Source organism: Eublepharis macularius, chromosome 14 (genome assembly GCF_028583425.1).
Source record: "Eublepharis macularius isolate TG4126 chromosome 14, MPM_Emac_v1.0, whole genome shotgun sequence".
Taxonomy (NCBI): Eukaryota; Metazoa; Chordata; class Lepidosauria; order Squamata; family Eublepharidae; genus Eublepharis; species Eublepharis macularius.
Window position 1 is genome coordinate 28943189 of NC_072803.1, and position 25496 is coordinate 28968684.

Genomic DNA, 25496 nt, shown 5'->3' on the forward strand with positions numbered 1-25496 from the left:
TTAATAACATCCCTCTCACACTTCTTGAAATGGAAACATTCAAGAGACTTACATTTTAACATCACAATTCATAGGATTATTCAAAACTAGCACCAGAGCCCACTGTGACATAATACAATGGGCTCTAGCAGCGGGTGCCAGAGAGCAGGTGGCCAAGCTGGGCAGCCCTATGCCCCAACTGGCCAGGCCACTGGGCCGGGCAGCCCCTTGTCACAGTGAAGCAGGCAGCCCCGTGCCAAAACAAGGTGGTCTGCCCCTCATCACAGCAGGCCCCCAGGCCAGGCCGCCCTGCACTGCAGAAGGCCGCTGGTCCAGGCAGCCCTGCACTGCAACGGGTCAGGCAGCCCTGAACCGCAACAGACCACTGGGCTGGGCCGAACTGGGCCCCAAGATGGTGGGAAGGCCCGCGGCCACAGGGTTATGTCTTCTCGCTGCCACGCTGGTCCTTCCTGAGTCTCCAAAAACCCTGAGGAAGTGGAAAGGTCTGGTGTAAAATTAACATTAAAACATATTTCCTTGCATAACCCAAATACACATATTAAGTTAGGTAAGAAACAGTCATTTGGCACTGTCTGTCAACTCTCCAATAGCCAGTTAGATGCTCTGCTGGGCAAAAGCCCCGCCTACTTTCTAAAAACTCTTGGTGGATGCCAGAAAAGGTATAGTAAGGCATCACAGTGTCCACAATGGGGACTCCTGGTATATTGTATACCCACCATTTAGAGCACTGCTCTCAGAGTTTGTTATCCAATTTTCAAGAGCTGTTAGCATATATTATACTGTTTTTATTGCACTAGTCTTTTTTATTAAAAAAATGTACATTATTCCATATTAAGTCTCAGCAAGAAAACTGATTATAAATGAAGTAAATAAAATAAAAATTCAAGGTGCTGCTTTAAACTTTTAACACTCTTCATGGCTTGGAGCCTATCTATATCATAATCCTGCTCGTCCTCATACCATTCCCCTGCACCAACTGCATTCCTCAGATCAGGTCCTGCCTGCTTCATATTCCATCACAGCATGGGAGGAGGAAAACCTCAACAGCTAAAAGCAGGGTCTGTATAGTCATTTGCCCAAGGCTGTGGAACCACTTTCCCCCCAGGCAAAGTTATGATTCTTTAACTGTCTTTAGCAACAGCTGCAAGATGCACATTTTCCAAAAAGGTTTAGGTTTGGCTGAATGTTATGAATTGTGCCGGGCAAGTTCTGAAAGTCAGTAGACCCTGGTGACTTTCTGAAATGGTGTTCAGTAATCTGTTCTTTTTAAAATACTATTCTATTTGACCTCTGCAACCTTTTAGCCCTTGTTACAACAATGGACAGCAGAGAACCTGGATTTGGGAGGGGAACCTTTCCCAGCCTAAAATTGGGTACAGTGATCCACAGCCCCATCCTGGCATTGGTTATTATTGTCAGGGTTTCACAGGTCATTGTGCTCTAGGAGGAAAAATACATCAAGAGAGGTGCAGACCAAAACTGGGACAATATGGCTACTGCTTCCCATTTGCTTATCTGACAGCTCCTAGGTTACAGCAAGCCACCCACAGTTGCAACAGGTAATCCAATTATTTTTCAGGCTTCAAACAAGTTCATTTAAAAAAAAAAACAGTATTCTATCCTGCCTCTAACAAAAGGGAAAAATCAAAAGACAAAAATCGTGACATCTCAGACAGTTCTGAGCAGGATAGCTTTCTGGGTTTGCAGCTGAAGCCAACAGAACAGGAACACCCTTCATTCAGGCTACTTAACAACAAGGTTTATGCCCTTGATATCTAGACTCTGCAAAACACTGGCAAGCAAGCCCCTCAAAGCAGCTACCGGAATCGGCTCCCATGCACACTCCAAACCCTGAAGCCTCTCTCTCAAAATGACAGGAAGTGCTTGTTTGCTTTCTGTGTTCACAGTAATGCAACTCTATTGTTAGTTGGTAACAAGAGCCTTGCAAATCAACCTCATCCATTCTCGGACAACTGACACCAAGTTTATTAATATCAGATGCATGAGACACAGCGAGAGCAGCGCCTATAAAACCATTCAATAAATAGCCTTACAAAAGGGAATGCAGACCATTGGCCAGAATTATTATTTGTCACTGAGGAGAGGCAAATGGATCTCACGGCACCATACAAGCATTCCTTGGTCTCCCACCTGGAAGAGCCCTTGCAGTTTAAGCACCCCCGCTGGACAAAACATGACCCTCACCATACCAGCCATCAGAGCCAAATGCAAGACAACTGGGCATTTCTAATGCTACCTGGCTGACAAGTGTTGGTACTGCTGTATGATCACTACATTTTCCAGGACACCCCCTGGGTTTGCCTGCAACAGGGAGCTAAAACCAGTCTAAGCTTCCAGATAGCACACCTTGCAGATACACATACTCACCACATTCACACATCATTTTTTTAGGTATAGACCCCAAAGTGTTCATTCCAAAGTGTTCATTCCATTCAAGGGACAGCCTTGTTAGTTCTGTGGCAGCAGAATGAAACAGGAATCCAATGGCACCTTAAAAAGACTAAGAATCTATTCTGGAATTAGACCTCACTTCAATATATTCTAGCGGATGCGCTTATATTTGCAGTAGAAAGGCCAGAAAGAGGGGAGATGTTATAAAGATCCAAATTTGATTGGATTGTGTTTTAAAATAGCCAGTTTTAGTAATATCTTACTGAAGACAAGGCTTGCCTAAAGTCTCATTTGATCTATGCCCTGCATCTGAATTGCAGTGGTTTCTCTCCTTGACCAGATGCTTCTCCAATCAGGAAGCAAAGAACTCTTTAACCAATGAGAGGAAAGAATGGAAGTTGGCATCTCTGTGTGTCAGCTCTTTGCAGCTAGCCATTAGTTTGACTAAGGAAAAAAATATAGGCTGTCTCACATCCCCATGGAATTGCCTGGAGTAAGTTCTCCTGAAGCCTTTACAAACACTCCCATTGAGCCAAAATATTAGAATGAAGGGGGGGGGGATTGCTTGACTGTCAAAAACACAGACAGTAAACAAACAACTTGAGAATGGAAGGAGGAGGTTCAAGGAGAATGAAAAAATGTTCAATGAACAAACTTGAGAAATCCTGCCAAGGCCATCTTTTCCTTCCATTTTTCTTCTCTTCATGAGTGCGCTCCCAACACCAACGTGATGACATCAGTTCCCAAAATGACATCATCATGCCAGCCATGGGAGCACTCCTGCAGCCATCGAATGATGTCTCTTCTGCAAGTGATGTCACGTCTGCTCAGAGCTCATGCCGCTTGTGTACCCAGGGTACACACAATTAGTATATTCCATATTCTCTTTGGGTAGGCCTCAAACCTCCAAGGACCCTGTCCACATCCTCAGGCAGAATAAACTGAAAAGTTTCCCAAACAACCGGACAAGTCGGCACCCTGTCACCGTCTGACCCTGTCACTGCTAATGCCAAGTTCAAGTCTGCATAGATGTAAGAGATTTTATTTGCAAACTGTTAAGCAAAATGGTCACAGTGAGTGACCGAGCAATCCACCTCCCCCTGTAGGGCAGATCCCAATATCCCTTTGATCTAGTGTTCTGCTTCTCATACAGCAATTATGGAGAAACTGTAACCTCTTTGTAAGTTATAACTTTTTTCCAATCCTACCAAGCAACTGGCTCATCATTCCCTAGTGGTCCCTCAATTTACTTGCTTCATTTATACCCCCAATGGTGTATACCCTAATGGGAACCCAAAGCCACTTACATCATTCTCCTCTCCTCCATATTATCCTCACAACAACCCTGGGAGGTAGATGAGGCTGAGACCATGTGACTGCCCCAAACTCACCCCATGTGCTTTCATGGCAGAGTGGGGATTCAATCCTAGATCACCCAGTCTGACACTAACCACTATACACGCTGGTTCTTGACATCAAACATGCAGATTATTTTCCTGCCACCTGGCTACAGTCACATGTAACATCCAGGTTGGACTACTGCAATGTGCTGTACATGGGGCTATCTTTGAAGCCAGTTCAAAACACAGCAGCCAGAATGCTCACAGGGAATAACTGCAGAGAGCACATCACTCCCATCTTGTGTCAATTACACTGTCTGTCTAAATGTTTCCAGGTCCAATAAAAAGTATTGATATGACACAAAGGACCTTTATAGCTCTAAACTACTTGAGTCAAAGCTAACAGGTGGACCGTCTCCTCCCATACACAGAAGATTACACTCTGGGGTCAGCCAAGGAAATCTTACCATGGGAAAGCTCCCAACCTTAGAGAAATCTGATCAGTGCAAAGGCTTTCTTGGCAACCGCCCCTGCTCTTTGGTGCTCACTCCCCCCCACCCCACACGAGGATGGCTCCTTCTTTGTAGACCTTCAAGCATCAGCTAAAAACTTTATTCCAAAAGGGCTTTTTTAAGCTAAGACTGTCCTCAGTGCTTATACATTAGCAGCTAGCTTAACGAGCGCTATTTTTAACTGTTTTGTATAGATCTGAATATTGTAAGCCACACTGATTGTGCATTTACAAAAAGGCAAAGTACAAATACCACCCTAAATTAACAAAAGATTCCTCACCGATCTGTGGTATGAACTATATGAACATGACTTGACATAAGAAGAGCATGGAGTGATGAACAGCCTTTGAAAAGCCTTTGCTTCTTTTCAGGAGGCACGTTGCCACAGCAGTACATAGCTATTTATGGGGAGGGGAGGAGAGACCTTCCACTACAAACACAAACAGAATATCAATAGGCCACCCAGAAAACCAAAGAGCCGGCATCTCAGACTACTGGAGATGCAAGGAACAACAGAGTGGATCAAGTTTAGCTTGAATAAAAAGCACTCAGCTTTTTTTAGAGTAGATGCCCAACATATCAGACACTGTTTGAAAATGTATATTGCGGGGTACCTTCTAAAAATGAAACCTATATCTCTCTGAATGGTGAAGAGTACATATTAGTTAGGACAACAAAAAGGCACTTTCATGCACAAAAACAAGATTAAATCAAGCATTCCAACTAGAGATTTAAATCAAATTCACTCAAATGGCAACCTTAAAGGGGGGGGGGGAATCTGCTTGTTCAAGCAAAGCACAAAATCTTAAGATAACCATCATTTGTTGCAGAAGAATTTGGAAGGCTACAGTAATGGACAGCCTACACAGCCATCACTATGATTAGCCCAGCTGCTCTGGATTTAAGAACATAAAAGTTCTTGTGTTAAACTTGGAGACCCTGCATGCATGCTCCTCCTTTCCCCAAAGCATCACTTTCCTAATGCTCCAGTTTGAGATGTTGAGGTTTATGCAAAGATCCTTTTGTATTGTAAAACCACAAGATAAGTATGTTGAAGCAGAGACTGTAGGCAACTCCACTGGCCCATGGTTGGTGTTGCAGACCTAATCTGATAAAACGGTGCAGGCCACAAAACAGACTAAGAAACACCAGAGACTACTGAGGCAGAAAAGTAAAAAACAAAAAAGCCACTCTCATTTTGAAAAATAAAAAAGCCAGCAGTGAATCAAGAAAGTTACCTAGGATGGCTCAAAAGAAGGCAGTCTCTTCCTGCTGTAGGCGGAGGTGGGGAGAGAATGAATGATGCATGCAAAATGGAGTCTCAAAGAAAGCTTACTGGAAACCTGGCACACATGCAAGTCACAAGCAGAACGCACATTTCTAACCTGTAGAATACAGAGATCTGTCAAGTGATTACAGAAGAAATGTTTCCAGAAGCACATTCCATTTTATCCATTTCCATGAACCGCCTACTTAAAAAAAAAAAAGCTTTTGTAAAGCTCTGCAATTCACAAAACTTTTAAAAGTCAATGGGCCTTGCCAGTAAGGTTCTCCAAAGCATGTATGTCTGGCTGCTGGACAAGGATACCGAGCAAGATAGATCTCTGAGTGAGACAGGCAGGCACAAACATACATACATGCATCTTAAGAGGCTCTTATTATTTTCATCTATAGTCCACCTTTCTCTCTGGAACCCAACAGACCCAATCCTGCTAGAGTGGACCAAAGTGTTTTAAAAAAACAGAGACATTATGTAGTCCACATGTTCCTCACATGGACTTCTGACAAATGTGATCTGGGAATCCCCTGCTGAGAACTTAAATCCTAGGCAGACATAGAAGGACATAACATTTGGCTCTTTGCATGGAGTAACACAAGCCAAGTGTCCTGAGTGGCTATGAACTGCTCAATCACAACTGCATGGATCGAGCTTCCTGCCAGAAGTAGGAAAGATCCCATGAAAACCAGAGACTGCTGCAGAAGAACATAAGGAAAGTCTGCCAATTAAAGTCGGCCAGCATGCAGTGACCAGGAAGCCCAGAAACATGATGGCAACAGCCTTCTCCTAACAACTAGTATTCAATACCATATGGCCTCATAAGACTGACGTGCCCATTTGCCATCACAGCCTTTGGAAGATCTGTCTTCTGTGATTCTACCCTATGATAAACTGGTAGCTAGTGAGACTGCAATCCTCGGAAAGACATTCACAAGTTGAACCTACGGTGGCCAATGTTACTTCCAATATTGGAGCTGGACTCTAAAAAGGCAAAGGAGGAAAAAGTGATTCAAACTATGGGATGAAACAAAGATGAGAGTAGCCAGGATTAATCTGTAGGCTCAGTTTTGTGTAACAGAGCTTTGAATGGAGCAAGAAAAAAAGGAGCTCTGGGTTGCTCTTTACCAGCAGACTGGCTAGCAAATGAGTCATCCATTCCAGGAAGGTGCTTCACAGAGGTGTGCCCTTGACTTGGAAACAGGCAGCGACTCTTATCTTCTTTGTGCTTTGGAACCTCTTCCCATAGCCACTTAGGGAACAACATCTTCCCATTCTTTGCAAACTGAAGCCAAACAATGTGTGTACTCTTCCACAAAACAAATTCTGTTTCAAAATTTCAAAAGCAACCACAGTCACAATGTCAGGAACCCCATGCTCGACACCTTGAACAGGTAGCAGAATGCATTTTGTCACACCAGCCATTGGTCATACTCCCTTCTCAAGCTGATATCACTGAGAAGTCAGAGCTTTAGAATTCCACAGCCCATACTCTGGAAAAACTGGGGCAGTGCCCACAAAACCTTAAAGAGCAACAAAAAATAAATGGGAGTCACTCAACTCAAAAACATTTTCCCCATTATTACAACTGATGTTTTCATGTTTGATGAGGTTTTAATTGGTTTGAATGTCATCTTTATGCCTGTGTTTAATTGTTGTCATTTGCCACCTTGGGGGCCAAAAAGCAACATACCAACTACCCAAAGACAAACTGTGGATAAACATGGCTGGCTGTAGCCCTAGGCAAAATCTGGCAGGGTCACCAGACATAAAAACAGGTTTGGAGAAACCCATCAGCATTGCCTGCCTGTGAACAAAGAATCCAAGCCACAAATCTGACAAGAGATCGGTGAAAGCAGATGAGCAAGAGAAAAAACTGAGGGTTAGTAACTCATATGAACGCCCAACCTGGATAGCCCAGGTGATCCTGATCTCATTAGATCTCAGAAGCTAAGTAAGGTCAGCTTAGGTTAATAATTGGATGGGATACCTCCAGTGAAGATCAAGGTTGCAAAGGCAGCCAATGGCAAACCACCTCTGTTAGTCTCTTGCCATGAAAACCCTACCAGGGGGTCGCCATAAGTCAGCTATGACTTGAGGGTACTCTCTGCCACCACCAACTCATATAAACACACTTGTATCAAGTGATACCACTGGTTTATCAAGGTCTGCAATGTGATTGCCAGCAGCTCTCCATGGTTTTAAGCAGAAGTCTTCCACATCAACTGAACCTTTTAACTGGAGATGCCAGGGCATGAACAAAAGACCTTCTAGATGCAAAGCAGATATTCTACCACTGTGCTATGGCCCCTCCCCCTTTTAGCTCTTAATCACAACAACTACTTTGGCTACAAAAATGCTGGTTTATCAAGATGAGACAGAATCAATTAAAACCACTTAAAAAGTAACTTGGCAAGAAATGTATTTTACATACCTGGGGTAGGGGGAAGGAGACAGAAAAGAGCCTCAATTCAGCTCTTTAAACCCAATTTCCATGTTTCTGTCGTTCTAAAATTAGGACACCAGCACAATCGCCTAAAGGATCTGGTGAATAACCCAAATAGCAACATTTTAAGGCAAACCAGCCTATCACTTGTAGATTTCTAAATGGGAAAGTACATTTTTATAAAGAATGTCTCAGCAAGGTAATTATTTCTCCTTCAGTGTGCAACAAAAGGACAGTGAACTAAGAGCTTGCAGCAGGTCCCAGCATTTCAGCTAAAATTATTATCCATCTCAAGGGAGGGGGGGTCATCATTTTGATGCTGCAGCAACATTGTAATAACCTCCAATAATATCACTATTGATGGAGGCTCTCCCCATCCCTGCTTTCCTTATGAAAATAGAGATTTTTCAGATTTTAAAACTTCACTGCTATGTTTTGTTTTAAGGTCACAACTCAGTAGTAAAAATTTTACAGCCGGCCTGAGCCCATCTGTAGGGAGGGCAGGGTATTAATCAAATAAATAGCTAAATATACAGCATTATCAATATACAAGACAACACATTCCTGTCCCAAGGAACTTACCATCTCAGAGAAGGGAGGTCTAAGACGGAACTCAGTTGAATAGGATTAATTTCAGCAAGGAAGGAGGACTGCAGGGTTACACTATTAATATCAACAGAAAGAGACTAAACTAAGTTTTAAAAGGGAGGTGGTTTGAGAAATTGCTCCGCCAAATTCATACGAATGGGAAAAAATACAACAAGGTAGTAGTTTTGTTGATAGAAGAGCGGTCACATTCGGAGCTGTGTTCAGCAGTAGATGCAGATGTCTTAACATACTGGCTTTTAAAGAAATGGTTGGATCCAACGGAGAGAACTGCACTTAAAATATGAGGTGTCTCTAGAAAGAAACAAAGCAGCCCTTTCTGACTTGGCTCCCATCACAAAAATAGGTTAACATTTGTCTAAAAGGACTTGTCCTTTCTGGTAAGACCTGGGTATGCTCAAACACCAACTGGTTCAGCACATTCTGGCTCTCAGGTTGTGAGCAACGGGGTGACCATTCAGCAAAGTCTTTGGATGTCTGAATGAAGTTGGAGATGTCTGTTTGTGTAATCACATTGTTTCCTCATACAATGAGACTTTCCTTCCACTGCTACTGCCCTCACCCCCCACCCTCTGCCACTGCAGCCTCCTCAATTTTTTTAAAAGGCACATTGGGGGAAAAAATTTAAAACTCAATTTGAGATTTCACATTTCTTGTCACCTTTGGTATTTGGGCATGAACCTAAGTAGCTCTGTCAGTCATCATTCAAAACCTTTGGAATGGGCTATCAGAGGTAGCAAGTTGAGCACTCCCCCCTCCCCACCCAATGCTGGGTTTCAGAAGCCACTTCAAGAGGGTATTGTTTCATGCTATACGTTATTGGTTCCTCTGTAAGGGTTAAATCACACTGGTGTTTATCTACATGGGGGATAGGAGGAGTTCATCGTACTTCTCTACCATGCTATTGTTGCGCTGCCCACGTACATACAAAGCAATGCCCCATTACAAAATCTGGGCACGCATCCTACCTTAGGCTGAAGCATGTTCCTCCAGGTTAAGGTGCCTTTCTCCAATGCAAGTGGCTCTACCTTCTGCAGAACAGCCACTTAAGGAGGATGAAGGCTCTTTAGGTAGCAGGAAGGCTTCAAATGTTGCTCGGTGGAGTAGTAAGATACATGCTACTGTGTCCCCAGTCTTGGCAAAAGTGAATAGAAAAACAATAGCTTGAATCCTAGGAAACCTGTGGAAGGTCCACAGATCTTCTGTGCATTTGCAGGAGTCGATAAACAGTGGAGTGGGTAACAAGGCTGCAGTCAAGAAGGGGAAGGGACTGGACTTTCCCCTCCTAATTCCAGTCTCCCCTCTGAATCATGTGATTCCTACAACACCAGGAATAATCTTTCCAGGAGTCAAAAGGAACTGAAGAGGGAGAGAACTTAGGAAAAATCTGAGCTCCATTTGTGCTTCATAGGATACCAGCTGATAAATCCACACGTACACTGATATCAATCAGGCTTGTTCAGAAGTTCATCCTACTGAGTTCAGTAGAATTTTACTTTTAAATAAGTATGTTTGTAATTATGTGGGCATAATACAAGTGCAGCTGGAAGGCAGTTTATTTCCATACAGTTTGGAAGAAAACATACTGTAAATCTATTGCTGTGGATCATGCCACGGGTTGCAATCCAGAAAAAGCTATACATAGCTAAGGATACTATGACATGTACCTTGAAAATCACAATGTAAGACCTCCTCCAGACCTCCCTGTGACCCCTAGACCTATCTCTGGCACCATTTTATACCATGCACATTACATACATATTTGTTGGATGCAAATTTCTCCCTATTTCTGTTACCTTAACAGAATTGTGAGGATCATTCATAGATGTAAATGGGAGAACTGCTTGAATTTAAGAAATAAGTTTTTATTTGATAGACATTAGAAATCCTACGTCTACTCACAAAGTATGTGCTAATTAGTGTGGTAATTAGGAGCTTAAACTAAATAGATGTATATGTATGATACAGGTTGTGTGTGCGTATTGCAAACTGGATATGCATATTGTATGCATAGTGGGTAGTTTCCACACTGTTTAAAATGCCATGTCAAATTACTTATATTTTGTTTCAGCAATGTTTCATCTCTGTATTTGGAATTATGCTTGTTTTCAAATTTCTGTAATCTATAGCTTATCGTATTGTTCTGGATGCTGATTGAAATCCACGAGTCTCAGTGAGAAAGGTGGACTATAAATAGCATTAAATAAATAAAAATAAAATAAATGCTCTTTTTGCTGGTTGTAGCCTAGTTTATGGGCGGGCAGCATAATGTGCTAATTTTAAAATGTTCATAATGTGCACATAGCATGGTACTGTATTTAAAACTTTTCATATGCGTAGATGCTTTTATGTTTTTGAAAGACTGCTTAGACCCCCGTTTTCAAGGGAGAAAGTAGAATGTAAGTATTTTAAACAAAATATTGAACTTGCTTGTTTCACATGGACTCTGTTGTACACCAAAACATGAACTATGCTCAAAAGCAAAGCTACACACATTCTGCACAGGTTCCATAGCATGGCTGCAGGCATTCAAGAACAGACTGGTAATTCGGCAGCCTGCATCAGCTTACATCATTCCAACAAAGGTTCTAGCACTGATGATTGTAGAACAAACATCTGAAAGCATGTGGACTGGGTATATGGAGTTTAAGTGAAGAGGACAGGCAAAAAGGGGGTAGAATGTCAGTATTCTGTATTGTTTCTTGCTAAGCCCGCAACAATAGGACTTAATTAAGAATGGAATAAATGGATCCCTAAGTAATGAGCCAGAAACTTTTATATGACACACTTGGGCGTAAATCCCATCTTTACTATGAACTCAGCAGACCTCTAGGAAGATTACTCTCAACCTCAGTCCCCCATTCATAAAATAAGAACAGTCAGCAAAACACACAGAGGATCACTTTGCAAGGTAAACCAGTTATAAACAGTAGTTGTCATCAGAACAACAACTCTTTTCTCCCTGTGCTGTTTCCTGGAAACCCAGACCATGTGGCACAATTCAAGTAGGCAGCTACAATATGCTCAGCATTATTGCACCTTATTTTCCACAATGTGGTGCCCTTCCATAAGCAGCATATTTAAAATGATTTTTTCCCCACAGAGAAGATGCCAAATAAGCAAGTTGTCAATGGTGCTGCAGTTTCATTCACATTTTTCCCGTAATGTTGAAGCCCTCCCTAGATTAAGGACTCAAGTCAAGTAATGGGTTATTCTACTCTACCCCTGGATGTCTAGCTTGAATAATCTTACACTATTCTGGAAAATGCACAGACTTGCATTTTAGTGAGGCTTAAGGGGAAGAGAATTCAAATGCTGACAGCCAGTTAAGAATTCCTATCTGTGTGCCCTTCCAAGTCCTGGTAGAGCACATTTTCAATTGAACTTAAAGGGCTGGATGAGGTCATGGTGGATTATAGGAGTGGGAGAAAGTGGTCTCATAAATAAACTAGGCAAAAGACAGTCTTGGACTTAAAAACTGAGCCCAGAAAGCAATTCATCTACTGTCTGCACAGCAATGGACAGAGGGAGCATGCCTGATGGAAGAAACCTGCTTTTGAGTAGGTGCATTTGCACATACACATTCCACAATTGCAGCCACAGCATTTCCTGATTTGCAAGGGAGCTGTTCCTGCACCAGTGCAATATGGTGTGAATGCTTTTGCAATGTGGAGGAACAAGGGTTGGAAAGAATTCTGAGCCACAGCAAAAGCTTTAATGATCCTAAAGAGGTTGGATTGCTTTTACTTCCTACAGCTAAGTTTCTGGTAAAACTCTGGACCGGTTTGTATATTCAGCAGAAACTGGTTGATCTTTCTGGAATGTATTATATGTATTTCAGACTACAGGAGGAGACCATAGAATTTTAATGCCCTACTTTTAACACTTATCTAAGCTGAATTCTACCTTGACCATAAATGACAACTGTAATAAAAAGTAAAACTGAGAACCAAACCAGATTTTTTCCTTTTCACATTTTTCTTAAGCAGATTTTAAAGCAAGCCGATTGTATCTTTGCCATTTCAATGTTATACTGAACTGCCTCCTTGCACAGCACGTAGAACAATGTATGTCCAACTCCTTCATTTCTAGCTATGCTGCCTCAAGAATGTCAGAAGCACTTTGTAGGGAGAGAGGAAGACAATGCCGATCTATCAAGATGCCTTGACACTTTTAAAAAAGGAAAACACAATCAAAGGGAAGTGACACATTGTGCAGACCAAAGTGGTCACCCTGGCAATAGGAACACACCTTGCAAACTGCTGCCCACGTGAGCAAGTGACTGTTTGGATCTTTTCCTCTCAAAAAGGTTTCCAACAATTTAGAAGAACAGAAAGGAAATGGTATGCCAAGGAGGTCCACCAGTATGAATGTCCACCAGGATGAATCTATCTCACAATGAGCAGCAAATAAGAAAACTGATTCATTTGAAATGTGGTGCTAGAGGAGTTTTGTGGGTGCCACGGATGGCCAAAAAAGACAAATGTGTTCTAGATCAAATCAAGCTTGAATTCTTCCTAGAAGCTAAAATGACAAAACTGAAGCTATCGTACTTCAGTCACATTATGAGAAGACAAGACTCACTGGAAAAGTCAATAATGCTAGGAAAAGTGGAAGGCAGTAGGAAAAGAGGAAGACCTAAAATGAGATCATTTGACTCAATAAAGGTAGCCACGGCCTCCAATGTGCAAGATCTAAGCAAGTCTGTTAATGATAGGATGTTTTGGCAGTCTTTCATTCATAGGGTCACCATAGGTCGGAGGCAACTTGACAGCACATAACAGACACATGACATTTCTGATCAAGACAGTCTGAAAATAGAGGAACGTGTAAAAAAACAGAAGCTCAATGTATGTAATTGTCTGTCCTCTGTTTGCAAAAGAACACAGATAAGCCATAAATAAAAACCGTAACTCTAAGCCAACATAATAAAAATATTATCAAGTACAATTGATAATATTCTTCCTGTCTTCCACCCCCAATAATCTGTCCTGAAAGTGAGAAAAGTGGACTATAAATTAAGTAAATACATATTTTAAGCGGTAGCCTATGACTGGAAATCCTTCTAGTGCATCCCTGACGTTATGCAGCTACCAACCCTGCATCAAGTTAGAAAGATACCTGCCCAAAGTCCTATTACTTTGCACAGAGTACCCATCAAATCCAAAGCATTGCCTCTTTGGCACCACTTTTCAACCATCCTGGCCCTTCATTCAGCGCAAGGAAAGATGTCCAAGTTCTTTGTAGCCTCTGAGAGATCTCTGCCCATTCACACTGGGCAGCTGCTGAGTCAGAAGCAGCAATGCGCTCAGCATGGCAAATGGATGCTACTGCTAACCTGACAGGCAGCTGTGTGAAATGAAAAGGATATCCCAGAGGCCTCCAGGGCATTGCGTCATGAAGCACCTGCTAGATTACTAACAGCACCTCAGTCAGCATGCACTGCTTCTAACTCAGCAGCTACCTTGTGCACAACACATACAGCAACTTCTTCATACTGAAGAACCTGCCTGTTTGACAGTAGGGCCTTCACAGCTGGACCCCAAGCGACTTGGCTATGGAGACTTGGGTTCCCCAGGCTGCAGTAGTAAACCACATCTATTCTGCTTGAATGGGATACAATTATTCAGCCCTGTTAAGAGTTGGAACCATTATTTGGTTTATTTATACCCCAATGGGGATCCAAAGTAGCATACATCATTCTCCCCGCCTCTGTTTTATCCTTACAACAACCCTGTGAGGTAGGTTATGCTGAGAGTGAGACAGGGCCAAGGTCTCCCAGTAAGGTTCCATGACAGAATGGGAATCTAAATGTGATCCTCCCAGTTCCTAATCCAGCAAGCCAATTGCAACACTATGCTAGCATTAAAAAACAAGAGCTAGATGTTGGTTCAAGTATTTGAAACATTTCTATCTGTCCAGAGGTTGAATTAGCAAGGCCATTTTACTCTATTAAATAAATGTGGGTATTTTTGTTGTAGTAGCCGGGGCATTCTAGCACAAGATGTCCATCTCCTTGGTCATACGGCTAATTCTCTTTCTGAAAACTTACTGGTAGGTGCCATTCTTCCAAAACAATTTAACATCAGCTGACTTCCTCTGCAAGGAAAAGTTATCTACAGATCCACAGAATCACCAAACACGTTAGAGACAAAACTGGTCAACTCAGTCTGAACTGGACAGATTCTATGAGGATATATGACCTATGCTGAAAGCCTTCCAAGGCAAGCAAGCAGCTTGAGACACAGACGGTGCCCTTCAAGTCAACTTCAGCTTTGCAAGTTCACGCTGAACCTGGGGTTTAAAACATAGCAACTTCCCCACACAATTTCCAAAAACAGCAAAAGTATAACACTTTACAACAAGTGAAGCCCCTGGATTCCGGCCCTTAAAAATAAGCAGCAGGGGGGAGGGGGGAATGAAATCACGATTCCTTCCATTCCATTTCAACTCAAAAAAGTGAGAAATTTGAGAAATTTCACCCTCCAAGTTCATCCTAAAAAAGGATTGTCAACTGAAGCCTTGAGATTATTTGCGCCAGCATGGTATAGCAGTCAGGATCTGAGAGGCCCAGGTTCAAATCCTGACTCCACCATGGAAACCTGCTGGGTGACCTTGGGCCACTCACACAATCTCAGCCCAACCTACCTCATAGGGCCTCGACAAATTTTCTTCAGCTTTATGAGCCATCTCAAAAAAGTAGGAGCCAGACTTACTTTTCAACCTTCTGGGTTTTATATTTTAATGACCACACTTTCTAGTTATTGCTACCACAAAACCTAATCCTCAACTCCTCACAGCTTCTTGTCATTTGTAAAGCTATAGCAAAAACATTGTAGTACATAACCCAGGTTATCATCGCAACAAGAAGCTAACCTCTATACCTCACTTAAATAACCTCTGTATTTCTACAGTGACTCATCAAGAAGTACTTACAATGACTGCTGAAAACTCTAGGCACCACAATGAAATTTCTAGGTGCCATGGTGCCCTATATTTGTAGAGCCCTGCTTTAATATCAATACTGTGACACGCCTGATATTCTTAACAAGTAGTCTCAGTGTAGTGGTTAGAGCACTGCACTAGGACTGGGAGACCCATGCTCAAAGCCTCACTCTGCCATGGAAGCTTAATGGGCGACCTTGGGCCAGTCACATACTTTCAGCCTAACCTACCTCACACAGTTGCTTTGAGGACCAAGTGAAGGACAGCAGAATAACGTCAGCTACTTTCACTGGGGAAAAGGCAGGATATACAATGACTGAAAATAAATAAAATATTATGCTATGTTGGGGCGGGGGGATACGTGAAAAACGTATAGCCAAGACTATAGTGTAAGACAGAAGTGTTTTGATATAAACAGGCAAGCAAGAAATTCACTTGAGGATTGCCATTAGCCAGTCATATTTCTGTTAACTAACAAACTCAGTCCTATTTAGTATAAGGTACAGGAGGTAAGGTCTCTTCAAGGTAAAGCACCTCAAAGAGAAAAAAAGAAACCTGACATGCAGCCTGCAGTAATAAAAATAATGTCATATTTCATTAAGCAGAACAATTTCTTGTTCATGCTTAATTTGAAAGTTTGGGTACAAAGTACATTAACGGTGCAAAGTTTTGATCTTGAAATAATTACCGCATGTTTAATCAAATGATAGCATGTTATTAGAAACAAAAGGAGTTATTCTTGGTGTGCATTTAAAAAGAGAACCATGCTCAATGCTGCAGGGAATGGGGAGGCTTTTGCTACTTGCAAAGCGTTTCTCAGTTTAGTTCTCCAAGTCGGAAACTGGATCCAAAGGGACTCAGCGCATTCTATAGTGAAAACCTCGCCACAGTGATCTGGTGGGTGTTCTACAAACAGAACAGTATGGTGCAATTTTATCAAGTAAAGCCCCCCTCCCCAAAGGAGGCCCCAGCAACAGTAGTCCCACCCCACCTTCTATGAAAAGCAGAATAGGACTTACGCATTCCTCACAGCACGTTGCCTTTTACCCTATCAGACCACTGATCAATCAAGCCCAGCACACTTACCACTCGTAAGAACTTAAGAAGAGTCCTCCTGAATCCCACCGGCAGCCCTTCTATTCCAGCATTCTGCTTCACTTAAGTGACCAAACAGTGCCCTGCAGGGCCAAACAGGGCACATTAGCCTTCCACTGAAGTTGCCACCTGGCATTGGTATTCAGAGGTTTGCTGCCGCTGAATGTGGAGGTTCCCTTTAGCCACGAGGACTAGCAGCTACTGATGAACCCATCCTCCATGAATCCAACCCTCTTTTAAAGTAATCTTTGCTCATGTCCATCACTGACAGCCAATTCCACAATTAAATTGCTCGTTGAGTAAAGAAGCATTTCCTTTCATTTGTTCCTGTACCTAACTACCTACCAACCTTATTGTGCACACCAAATTCTTTATTATGGGAGAAAACAGAAAAAGCTTCCTCTAGCTACTTTCTTCTCCCCGTGCATAATTTTATAAACCTCTATCATATTCCTTCCCTTGGCAGTCTAATCTTAGAAGTCTCCCAGGCTTTCCCTATTCTTACAACTGGAGAAGCCAGAGATGGAATCAGGGATCCTATGCATTGAAACTAAAGCATGGGCTTTACCACCAACCCCATGAGCTCAAAAAGAGAAGAATGTGTCGAGAACATAACAGTGACTCACCCAAAGAGTATCCAGTAAGCTCCACTGCTTTGATGGGATTTGAACTCAAGGTTCTTGTATTCATACTATACCCTCTACAGGTTCTCATTTGTTTATGATCCAATACCCAAAGGCTAGTTGCAATAAAGAGGTGTTCTCCCCCATCCCACAATAATCTTAGGCATATAACAGATCAGTTAAATTAACATCAATCTTCTCTAACCCTCTCTTATTTACAGAGTTTAATAAAAGAGATTTCTGCATGCCAGGAACACATCAAGACCCCTCTCAACTTAATAAAAACAATGATGAAAGGAAACCTCTCCGTTGTCTGGAACATAGCCTAGACTGGAGATTGTGGAAGAAATTTGAAAGAAGGCACACAAAAATAACATGAACTAGTATGCAACTTGAATAGGTATACAGACAAGGGGGGGGGATAAGATGGGTAGGGTGACCAGGATGAGCCAGCCAGCTTGAACAACAAAGAGTCATCACTCCCATGTATAATATCTAGCATGATATTAATGCTCGGAGGTAAACACTGCCCTGGTCTGGAAATAATTCTTAAGTGTCACAGCCACATTAGCCAGACTGTCAACAACCTGGGTGTAAGGTAAATTTGCCTGGGCCAGAGATGTGCAGACCTTTCTAAAACCACAATGGTTTCTTGCTGTGGACATGTGCTTAGGCTACACAAGAATTTAGGCTCCAAAGGTATTAGCTTGATCTTTACAAGGGCTCTACAATATGAATTTAAGAAAATCTATGTTATAAGCCTTAGGACAGGGTTCAATCATAATGAGATCGCAAGACATTACAGTGGAAACGAGGATCTTAGAATGCGGATAGCAAGCAATGAAGAGGCAGGTTATGAGTATTACTTACAGGCAGAGTAGCAGCAGGTGGGAGGGTGTGTTCAATCCTTCCCCTCCCCTGCCATTTTTCCTCTCCTAACCCTTCCCCCCAAGCCCTTACTCCCATAGCTGAGCTTATCCGTTGTCTTGGAGACCAGCTAGGAATAAAATGAATGCAGAAAGGGGAAAAAACACCAAGTAAAGTGTTCAAGAGCCCCTGACACCCATAATTTCTCATTCTGTAATTGTGCCCACAACAGTGGTGCCGACTGAGTATTTGGCAAGGCCCAATTTAGCCTTCACAAGGAGCCAGGACTTTTAGTACCAAACTGAAAGCTGCCATTGGCCACAGCCCTCTGTGAATGCATGTGGGGGCTTCAGTCTGTCCCTCCTGGTGAAAGCCTAATATTTTTAGCGTTGACAACAAGGAGGGACAACTTTCTTTAAAAGGACCACACTGGGAGGACTCCATGGTTTCAAGAGGTTGAGGATAAACAACCTCCACACCATTTAAAACACCCTCCCTGTACATTTCCCCCCTAAACCTCTGCCAGTGAAAGAAGGCTTGCAGCTTGCCACTACCCAACATCAAAAAGCACTCCCTTCTAAGACAAACTTTTGCCACTATTATTACAAGCCTTAGATGGTACTTACAGGGACAAAAAAATTAGTTCACCAGATTAAACATCAGGCGGGCTGTGATTCAACAGCACTGCATCTGCTTTATTTATTTACGAGATTTATACCCCACCTTTCTGCCATTATCAGGGACAGCAAGGCAGCTAGTACATATATAACAAAACATCAATTTTTGTTTGGTTTCAATGTTTTTTTAAGAGCAAGATTTGGATCCAGCAGCACATTAAAGACCAACTAGATTTTCATGGTATGAGCTTTTTAGATTCAAGGCTCTCTTTGAAGGCGATTTGACCTTTGAAAGCTCATATCCTTTAAGGTGCTACTGGACCCAAATCTTGCTCTTCTACTACAGACCAACATGGCTATTCACCTGAGGAAAAAATGGTTTTTTGAGCCATCATTAAAACCAAAGCTAAAATACATAAGCAAAGCTATAAAATTAAAAATTAAAACATGCATGCTTTGCATTCAGAATATCCCAGATTCAGTCCTCGGCGCTTTCTATTTTTTTAAAAAAAAATAGGTGCTGTGACAGACAGTTACCTAGGACTATGAGGTATCATTGCCACTCGTAGCAATACTGGCCTTGAGAGCCCAGTGGTATAATTTAGTATAAGACAGCTTCAAGTCTTCAATTAACAACCTAACCACCTGTAATTTAATCATGCAATGAACATACCATACCACTAAAACAGAAGCTATTTCAGAAACGGAACTTTCTAAATAAGTATTTTAAAATCTTTAGAGGGACAAGGGCTTTCTTGGAAACGTTTTTAGCCTGAAATGGATACTAGAAAACAAGCAAATATTAAGCACTCTTGAAAGGAAGAAACACCTGACATATCAAAATCAAAAGCATCTTAAATCCGCTTCAACTTATTGTTCAACATACAAGCAAGAAAAGGCACTGAAAGGTGATACATGATGCAAAACTAACCACTGCCAACACTGATACAGAAGTATCACTTTGAGACACTTTAAAAGCCACTTCAGAAGTTGACATTAAACACCTTTAGAAGAATAAGTTACTCTATTGCTCAATGCAGTGTCTCTCTTGCTTTCCCTCTCTGAAAACAGACTGTATAAGAGGATGCTGAACATAAGGGGGCAAGGGAATAATAAAGTCCAGGCGCTTGCAAGACTAAAACTGCAATTCTAAGCATACTTACTTAGGTGTAAGTCCTACTGAGTATGGTGGGACACACCATGCACAGGAGCAGGCCATTCGAATGCACTGAAGAGCCAAAGTTTCAGCATTTGTATGATGCCCTGATCAATATACTGCAAGCTGTGATGTTAGTATTTTCAGGTAACTGAAAAGACCACAACTACCTCTTTAGCATGGGGCAGCTCCAGCCTCCCCTTCTAGCAAAACATGCCATCTAGTGAGCAACATCACCCACCTCTACATAGCAGGTGCTTTGCTGTGGCTTTGCTCTGCCCAGCACCCTGGAGAGCCACAGTCAGTCAGAAAATACTGAGACAGACTTTCTTAGGTTTGTACAACTATCTTACCTGCAAGCTTAGTTAAACTCAAAACAAGAACATCTATTTCGTCTGTGCTCTTTTTTTTACTTTGTATAGATTTTAGAATGTATATCCAGTGCTTTAATCTCATAAATTGCTCCTGTATTCTATATCAAATAACAGCTTTGGTATCACATCAGCCGAAATATATGGCTCCCTATATCATGCTCGTGATGTTGTTTGGAAGGCTCTTAATAATTGTCTCCAATTTTCTTTTATTATCCAATTATTCTTTTTGAAACAATTTTTATTATTTTAATTTTACTCTATTAGATCCCCCAACAAAGCCATTTGTGAAATGCATTTGGATCTAAAAGGATCAATAAACAATTTTCCTATTGCACCTTGCTCTTCTCTTTGCTCTTATTGGACATTACTCGTGCAGCCCTCATTTTCCTGACATCTATTTCACATATCACAAATTGTAAGGAACCATTCTCTGCTTCACTTTCTAAGGAAAAATATGGTAGGATAAAAGGACGCTGAACATCCATTTGAACAACATCCTGATCACAAGGCCTCCTGCACCCCTGTATTTATGATGGAGAACCTGATTGCTGCTACTCCAAAATCAAGCCAAAGCAAGACTTTAAGGATGAGGTTGGTGACAGACGGGCCAGAAGCCCCACAAGAAAAAGATGGGGATGAAGATGCCAGGCACTGCCCTTGTCTAGGACATGAGACAATACACAGCATCCAACACAGTCATGAATCAAGATACAGAAGGGGTGGGGGGAATGAGCCCGAGATTCAGCTCAGTTGTTCAAAAGAAATAGTGTGGGCCCTCCTTCCAAACCTTAAGCAAAGTTTTAAAACTAAACAATACAATGTAGATGAAAACTGACATGTTACCGCCAAAAAGACAAACTGCTGGTGGTGAAACTGTGCAAGAAAGGTGAGGATGTCATTGTGCCCAGTAATGAAGAAAAATATTTGCCCTCCATCATGATACCACCACAAGGTGACTCTCTGCACACACACACACACACCCCGCTGACTGGTTGGCACTAGCAAGGAAATACACTGGTGTAATGCTGGCATCAGGAGTTTAAACTCCCCTCAATCTAATTAGTAGAAATGATATAAATTACAGTGGGGAAGAAGCAGTTCAACATGGGCATACAATTTGCAGCAGCATCCCTGCGACATCCCTAACCCCCAACCACACACGCAGTGTGAAGATTCACACCGAGTGTTTTGGAGGGGGGAAACACAACAAGGCAACTCAGAAAACTGTCTCCTCATTTAGTGTAACTTCTCCGTGAATCCACAATTACTAAAAGTTCACTTGGAGATTAAAGCTTTAAACCTCAGAATCTGAGGAATAACCCATCCCCAGGAAGAGGCCCCACAGATTCCCTATTTCCAATAGGTAAGCAGATATGACGTTTACCTCAGATTAGACCAAATTCACTCAGCATCCTTAAGCCTAGACTTAAGATCTCAAGCTGTGAGAATGCAGCCTATGAAAAGGTTACCTTCTATGTTTTTCGTTCAAACAATAAAAGACCAAATAGGGGAATCTACAATATCTCAATAGGAAAAACATAACATCTTTTTTTTTTAAAAAAAAAAAGACAAACAGACTCACACAAAACGAAGTCAACCATTCTTATTTGGGGATTGTGGTGATGGAACCAGGCAGAAGTCACTTACATTTCAAAAACCATTGGATTGTCTCTGAACTGAATGCCACACACAGTGCATGTGCAGAACAGTCTATATATTCTCCAATTAATACCAGCAACCACTCTGTCTGAGCAACCGTGTTAGACAGTGCTCAAGTTGCATTCAAGGGCTAATTGCTACCTAGAGAGAAACCAACTCTGCAGGTGCTGATGGACTGGCATGCTTTTGCAACCACATCCCACTCTGGCGTGTGAAGTTTCATTAAGCTTTTGAAATGAGCCAAGTACACATAGTATTCTGGAATAGACTTCAGCTGTCGTATTGCAAGCATGCTTTCCTTACCTTCAGCAACGTCGTCATCCACAGCCCCTTTCACCTGAGAAAAACACCACTGAATGTCATTCCCTCCTCCTCCTCCGGCTCCTAGAAACAAAACAGAAGTTAAATAAAAGTAGACCCACGCCCTGCCCATTAACTCTGGTGCGCTCTGGCTGGCATTCCACAGTAGTAAACAGTGATTCTTGGCACGATGCTTGCAGTCAGAACCATGCCCGCCCACAAGAACTGAACATTTCCAAACCTGATGAACACAGACAGAAACTCTACCACAAACTAGTCTTCTCCCACCTACCGACCCTTTATGCGTACACACTTCAAAATACACAGACACCCATACCCTTTTCATCACTGAGAAACAGCCTATGCCATAATAGTGTGCATCAACAACTAGAACAAAAACAAGCAAAGAGGTCTTCAGGTTCTCTGCTGCCACTCGCAAAACACAAATAACAACTTTAGGAAAAAAAAGAACAGTTTTTAAAAATACACCACCGAAGCATGGCCGTAACGATCCACTGAATTCAAAGCACCTCCCCTTCTTACCAAACTCACTTTCCAAGTTAACTTTACCAACATGGCTCCCAGATGTTCAGATCAGGAATGAAACCATGCAGTTTACTATTAAAACAAACCCACAAAGCTCGCCACAGTTCTGATCAAGGAAGCTCATTTCCCCGTCTGAATAGGAGACTCCAGAAACTGCACAGAACACATTACTGTGAGCACAACAAAGTTTGGTTAACAACTGGAAAAAAAAACACCACCCTGAAACCTGAACCAGTATTTTTAAGGAATAAAATTTAGGCACACTACCGTAGAAGACGGATCGGAGAGAAAATTTCAAGAACATTACTGGCTTGGTAGAAGGCGATGAATCATTTGAACCCTGGCACCAACCCATGTACAAAACACACCACCCATTTCTCTGGCATTTCATTCAGTGCAAGTCACCAGGCTTGGTCCTCACAGTAACAGAGGATGAAGAAAGCCGACTCTTTTATTCCTGAAAGTCTTCCGAAACAGTGTGTCAAAATGGAGTTTTCCTCTAATCCATTACTACAGAAGTCTCGTTCTCTCTTTCTCTCTCCCCCTAAGGGCAGTACAACAGTGTCATCTTGGCAAAGGAGAAGGGAGGGGTTGGACAGAAGTTTTCCCTCCCCACAAAAGGCTAAATAACTTGAGGGGGGTGGATTCAAGAGAGAAAGCCTGCTCCAAAAGCACGGACAGCAGTCTCCGAGCACAGGAAAGACCAAACAATCCAGCATTCTATTTTAATCTCCCTTTGTTACCTCCAGAGAATCATTTTACCATATCTAGGCACTGAATGGGAATGCGGAAGGATGTTTAGCTGCAGGCTGATGGGTATCTGATTGAAACATGCCATAAAGGCCTGCAGGTCAATTCTGTTTCTCTCTGCCACAGATGCATTTAAAGAAGCACAACAGGTTGCAGGAAACTCAAGCATGTTTCCCACCCACCCACGTAACTTATTACATTCATGACTTGACGTCCATTGATGAAAAAAAGAGAGCAAGATATTGACAGAAGGGGGAGAGCATATTAGAAGCAAAAACAGAGTGGGAAATCCTAAACCCAGGTTCAAACACCACCCTTCCTAATGCAAAGTATCCAAAACGCAATGCCACTTGCAGAATATGGGTGAAGCCATTCCAGAAAAAGAACAGCATGCATTCCCCCATGGAAAGATATGCATTTTCAGCCTCTGCACATGGTGGTCCAGAATGCAACCTTTCACAAACTGTAATGTGGGATCGCTCTTCTAGGAGAAGCAGCCATGAAAGAGCGCTCCACATGCAACGGGCTGAGCCTTTTTCAAAAAAAAGAAAAAAGCGGCAGCATGCAGCATCTCAATTGGGTTTGGCATGCAGGTCAGGGAGAAACCGCACCTCCCCTCTCCCCAAAGCAGTGGCACTTTCTTACACGTTTTGCAAGTAAGGACCACCCCCTCCCCTCCCCTCCCAGCCCCAAATCTACACTTCAAAGCAATCCTCTGCTAAGTTAATTCCTTTGCCCGATCACAGAGCCCTGCACAAAAAACTCCCTCGAAAGGAAATGGGCGAGACCCTTGACCCTATCCCCACAACACCCTGTCGCTCGGCGGTGTCTCCCACAACTTAGAAATCAAGACATCCCTTTCTTTTTTTAAAAAAAAAAATACGCTTGAAGCTCCCCCCCCCCCCCATTTTTGGTCCAAGTAGGAAGCAAAAGAAGAGGATGCGCCTGGATTTCTCAAAAGCGAGGGAAAGATCAGGAGGAGGAAAGAAAATCAGAAGAGGAAAAGAGAAGCTCCTATCACTCGCCCTGCCAGTTACATTCTTGCAAGGAAAGGATGCAAGGGAGCAAGACAAGGTGGGAAGAGGCTTGCAGAGAGAAATAAACAGCAGACGGAAGGCAGAAGAGGGGAGACCCCTCACTCTCTCGCAGGGCCAGTTTGCAAAGAGCTGCACGCCGCAGCACTTCAGGCTTGCATGCTCCTCCGGACGCCCATGCAACACCCTCACCTGCCACACTCCCGAGGCTGCACAGGCGAGCGCCGGTCCGCACCGGGAAGAGAGGCGCTTTCTGCCCTTACCTGCCATGTTCAGCTCCCAATGGTGCCCGGGTGGGTGAGAGCAGCCTGTCCGCTCTCCAGAAATATCCTAGTGCCAGGCTGCGAGAGAATGTAGCGGGAGGATGGCAGCGGATCACGCCCGGGGGGGGGGGGGGGTAGGGTAAGGCCGGCTTCCCTTCCAGGGCTTCCCCCGCGCGCCGCTTCCTCTCCTTACCCAACCCCCCCCCTCAAGGTTCCACTTTCCAAAATGGCGCCGGCTGAGCCTAGCGTGACGTCACTGGCCGAGGCGAGGGAGGGGAGCGAAGAGGCGGGGCGATGGGAGGAGGGAGTGGGCGGAGGGGCGTGGCCAAGGGGATGGGAGGGCGCTGATTGGGCGGTGGGGATTTCCCGGCGGCCGCGCCCTCTCCTGCCTTCTGACCGCGAGTTCCCAGGTGATCGAAAGGTTGAGCTGTTGCGTGCGTGCAGCCGAGACCGAGACCGCCTGCGGCGCCCTGCCTATCTTCAGCCCGTCTGTTGCACGTATCAAGAGCCACGGGCGGAGGGATTGAGCCTAGTACTAATTTTTCTTTTGAAACTGATAATGATCCGATGCTCTTTTTCATTCATCTTTCTTGGATGGTCCAGGAGCACATTAAATCTGGCTGCTCTTTAAGTTGCTACTGTACTCAGATCTTTTTCCTCTATTGCAGACCAACA

General features: G+C 43.0%; 1 protein-coding gene across 3 annotated transcripts in view; it reads right to left on the bottom strand.

Moving 5' to 3' along the window:
- The window catches only part of PPP2R2A (protein phosphatase 2 regulatory subunit Balpha), a 79462-nt gene extending 54420 nt beyond the window's left edge, over window positions 1–25042 (bottom strand). For 2 of the 3 annotated variants that reach the window (XM_054997339.1, XM_054997338.1), the window contains exons 1-2: window positions 24822–25042; window positions 22232–22312 (exon numbers count right to left, since the gene is read on the bottom strand). In XM_054997339.1, the coding sequence (XP_054853314.1) occupies window positions 22232–22312; window positions 24822–24828 (88 nt within the window). In that variant the 5' untranslated portion in view covers window positions 24829–25042. Of the gene's footprint in view, window positions 1–22231; window positions 22313–23041; window positions 23269–24821 lie in introns of those variants that run through there. The other variant, XM_054997340.1, reaches the window with a different exon arrangement.
- Between the last annotated feature and the right edge of the window lie 454 nt (window positions 25043–25496).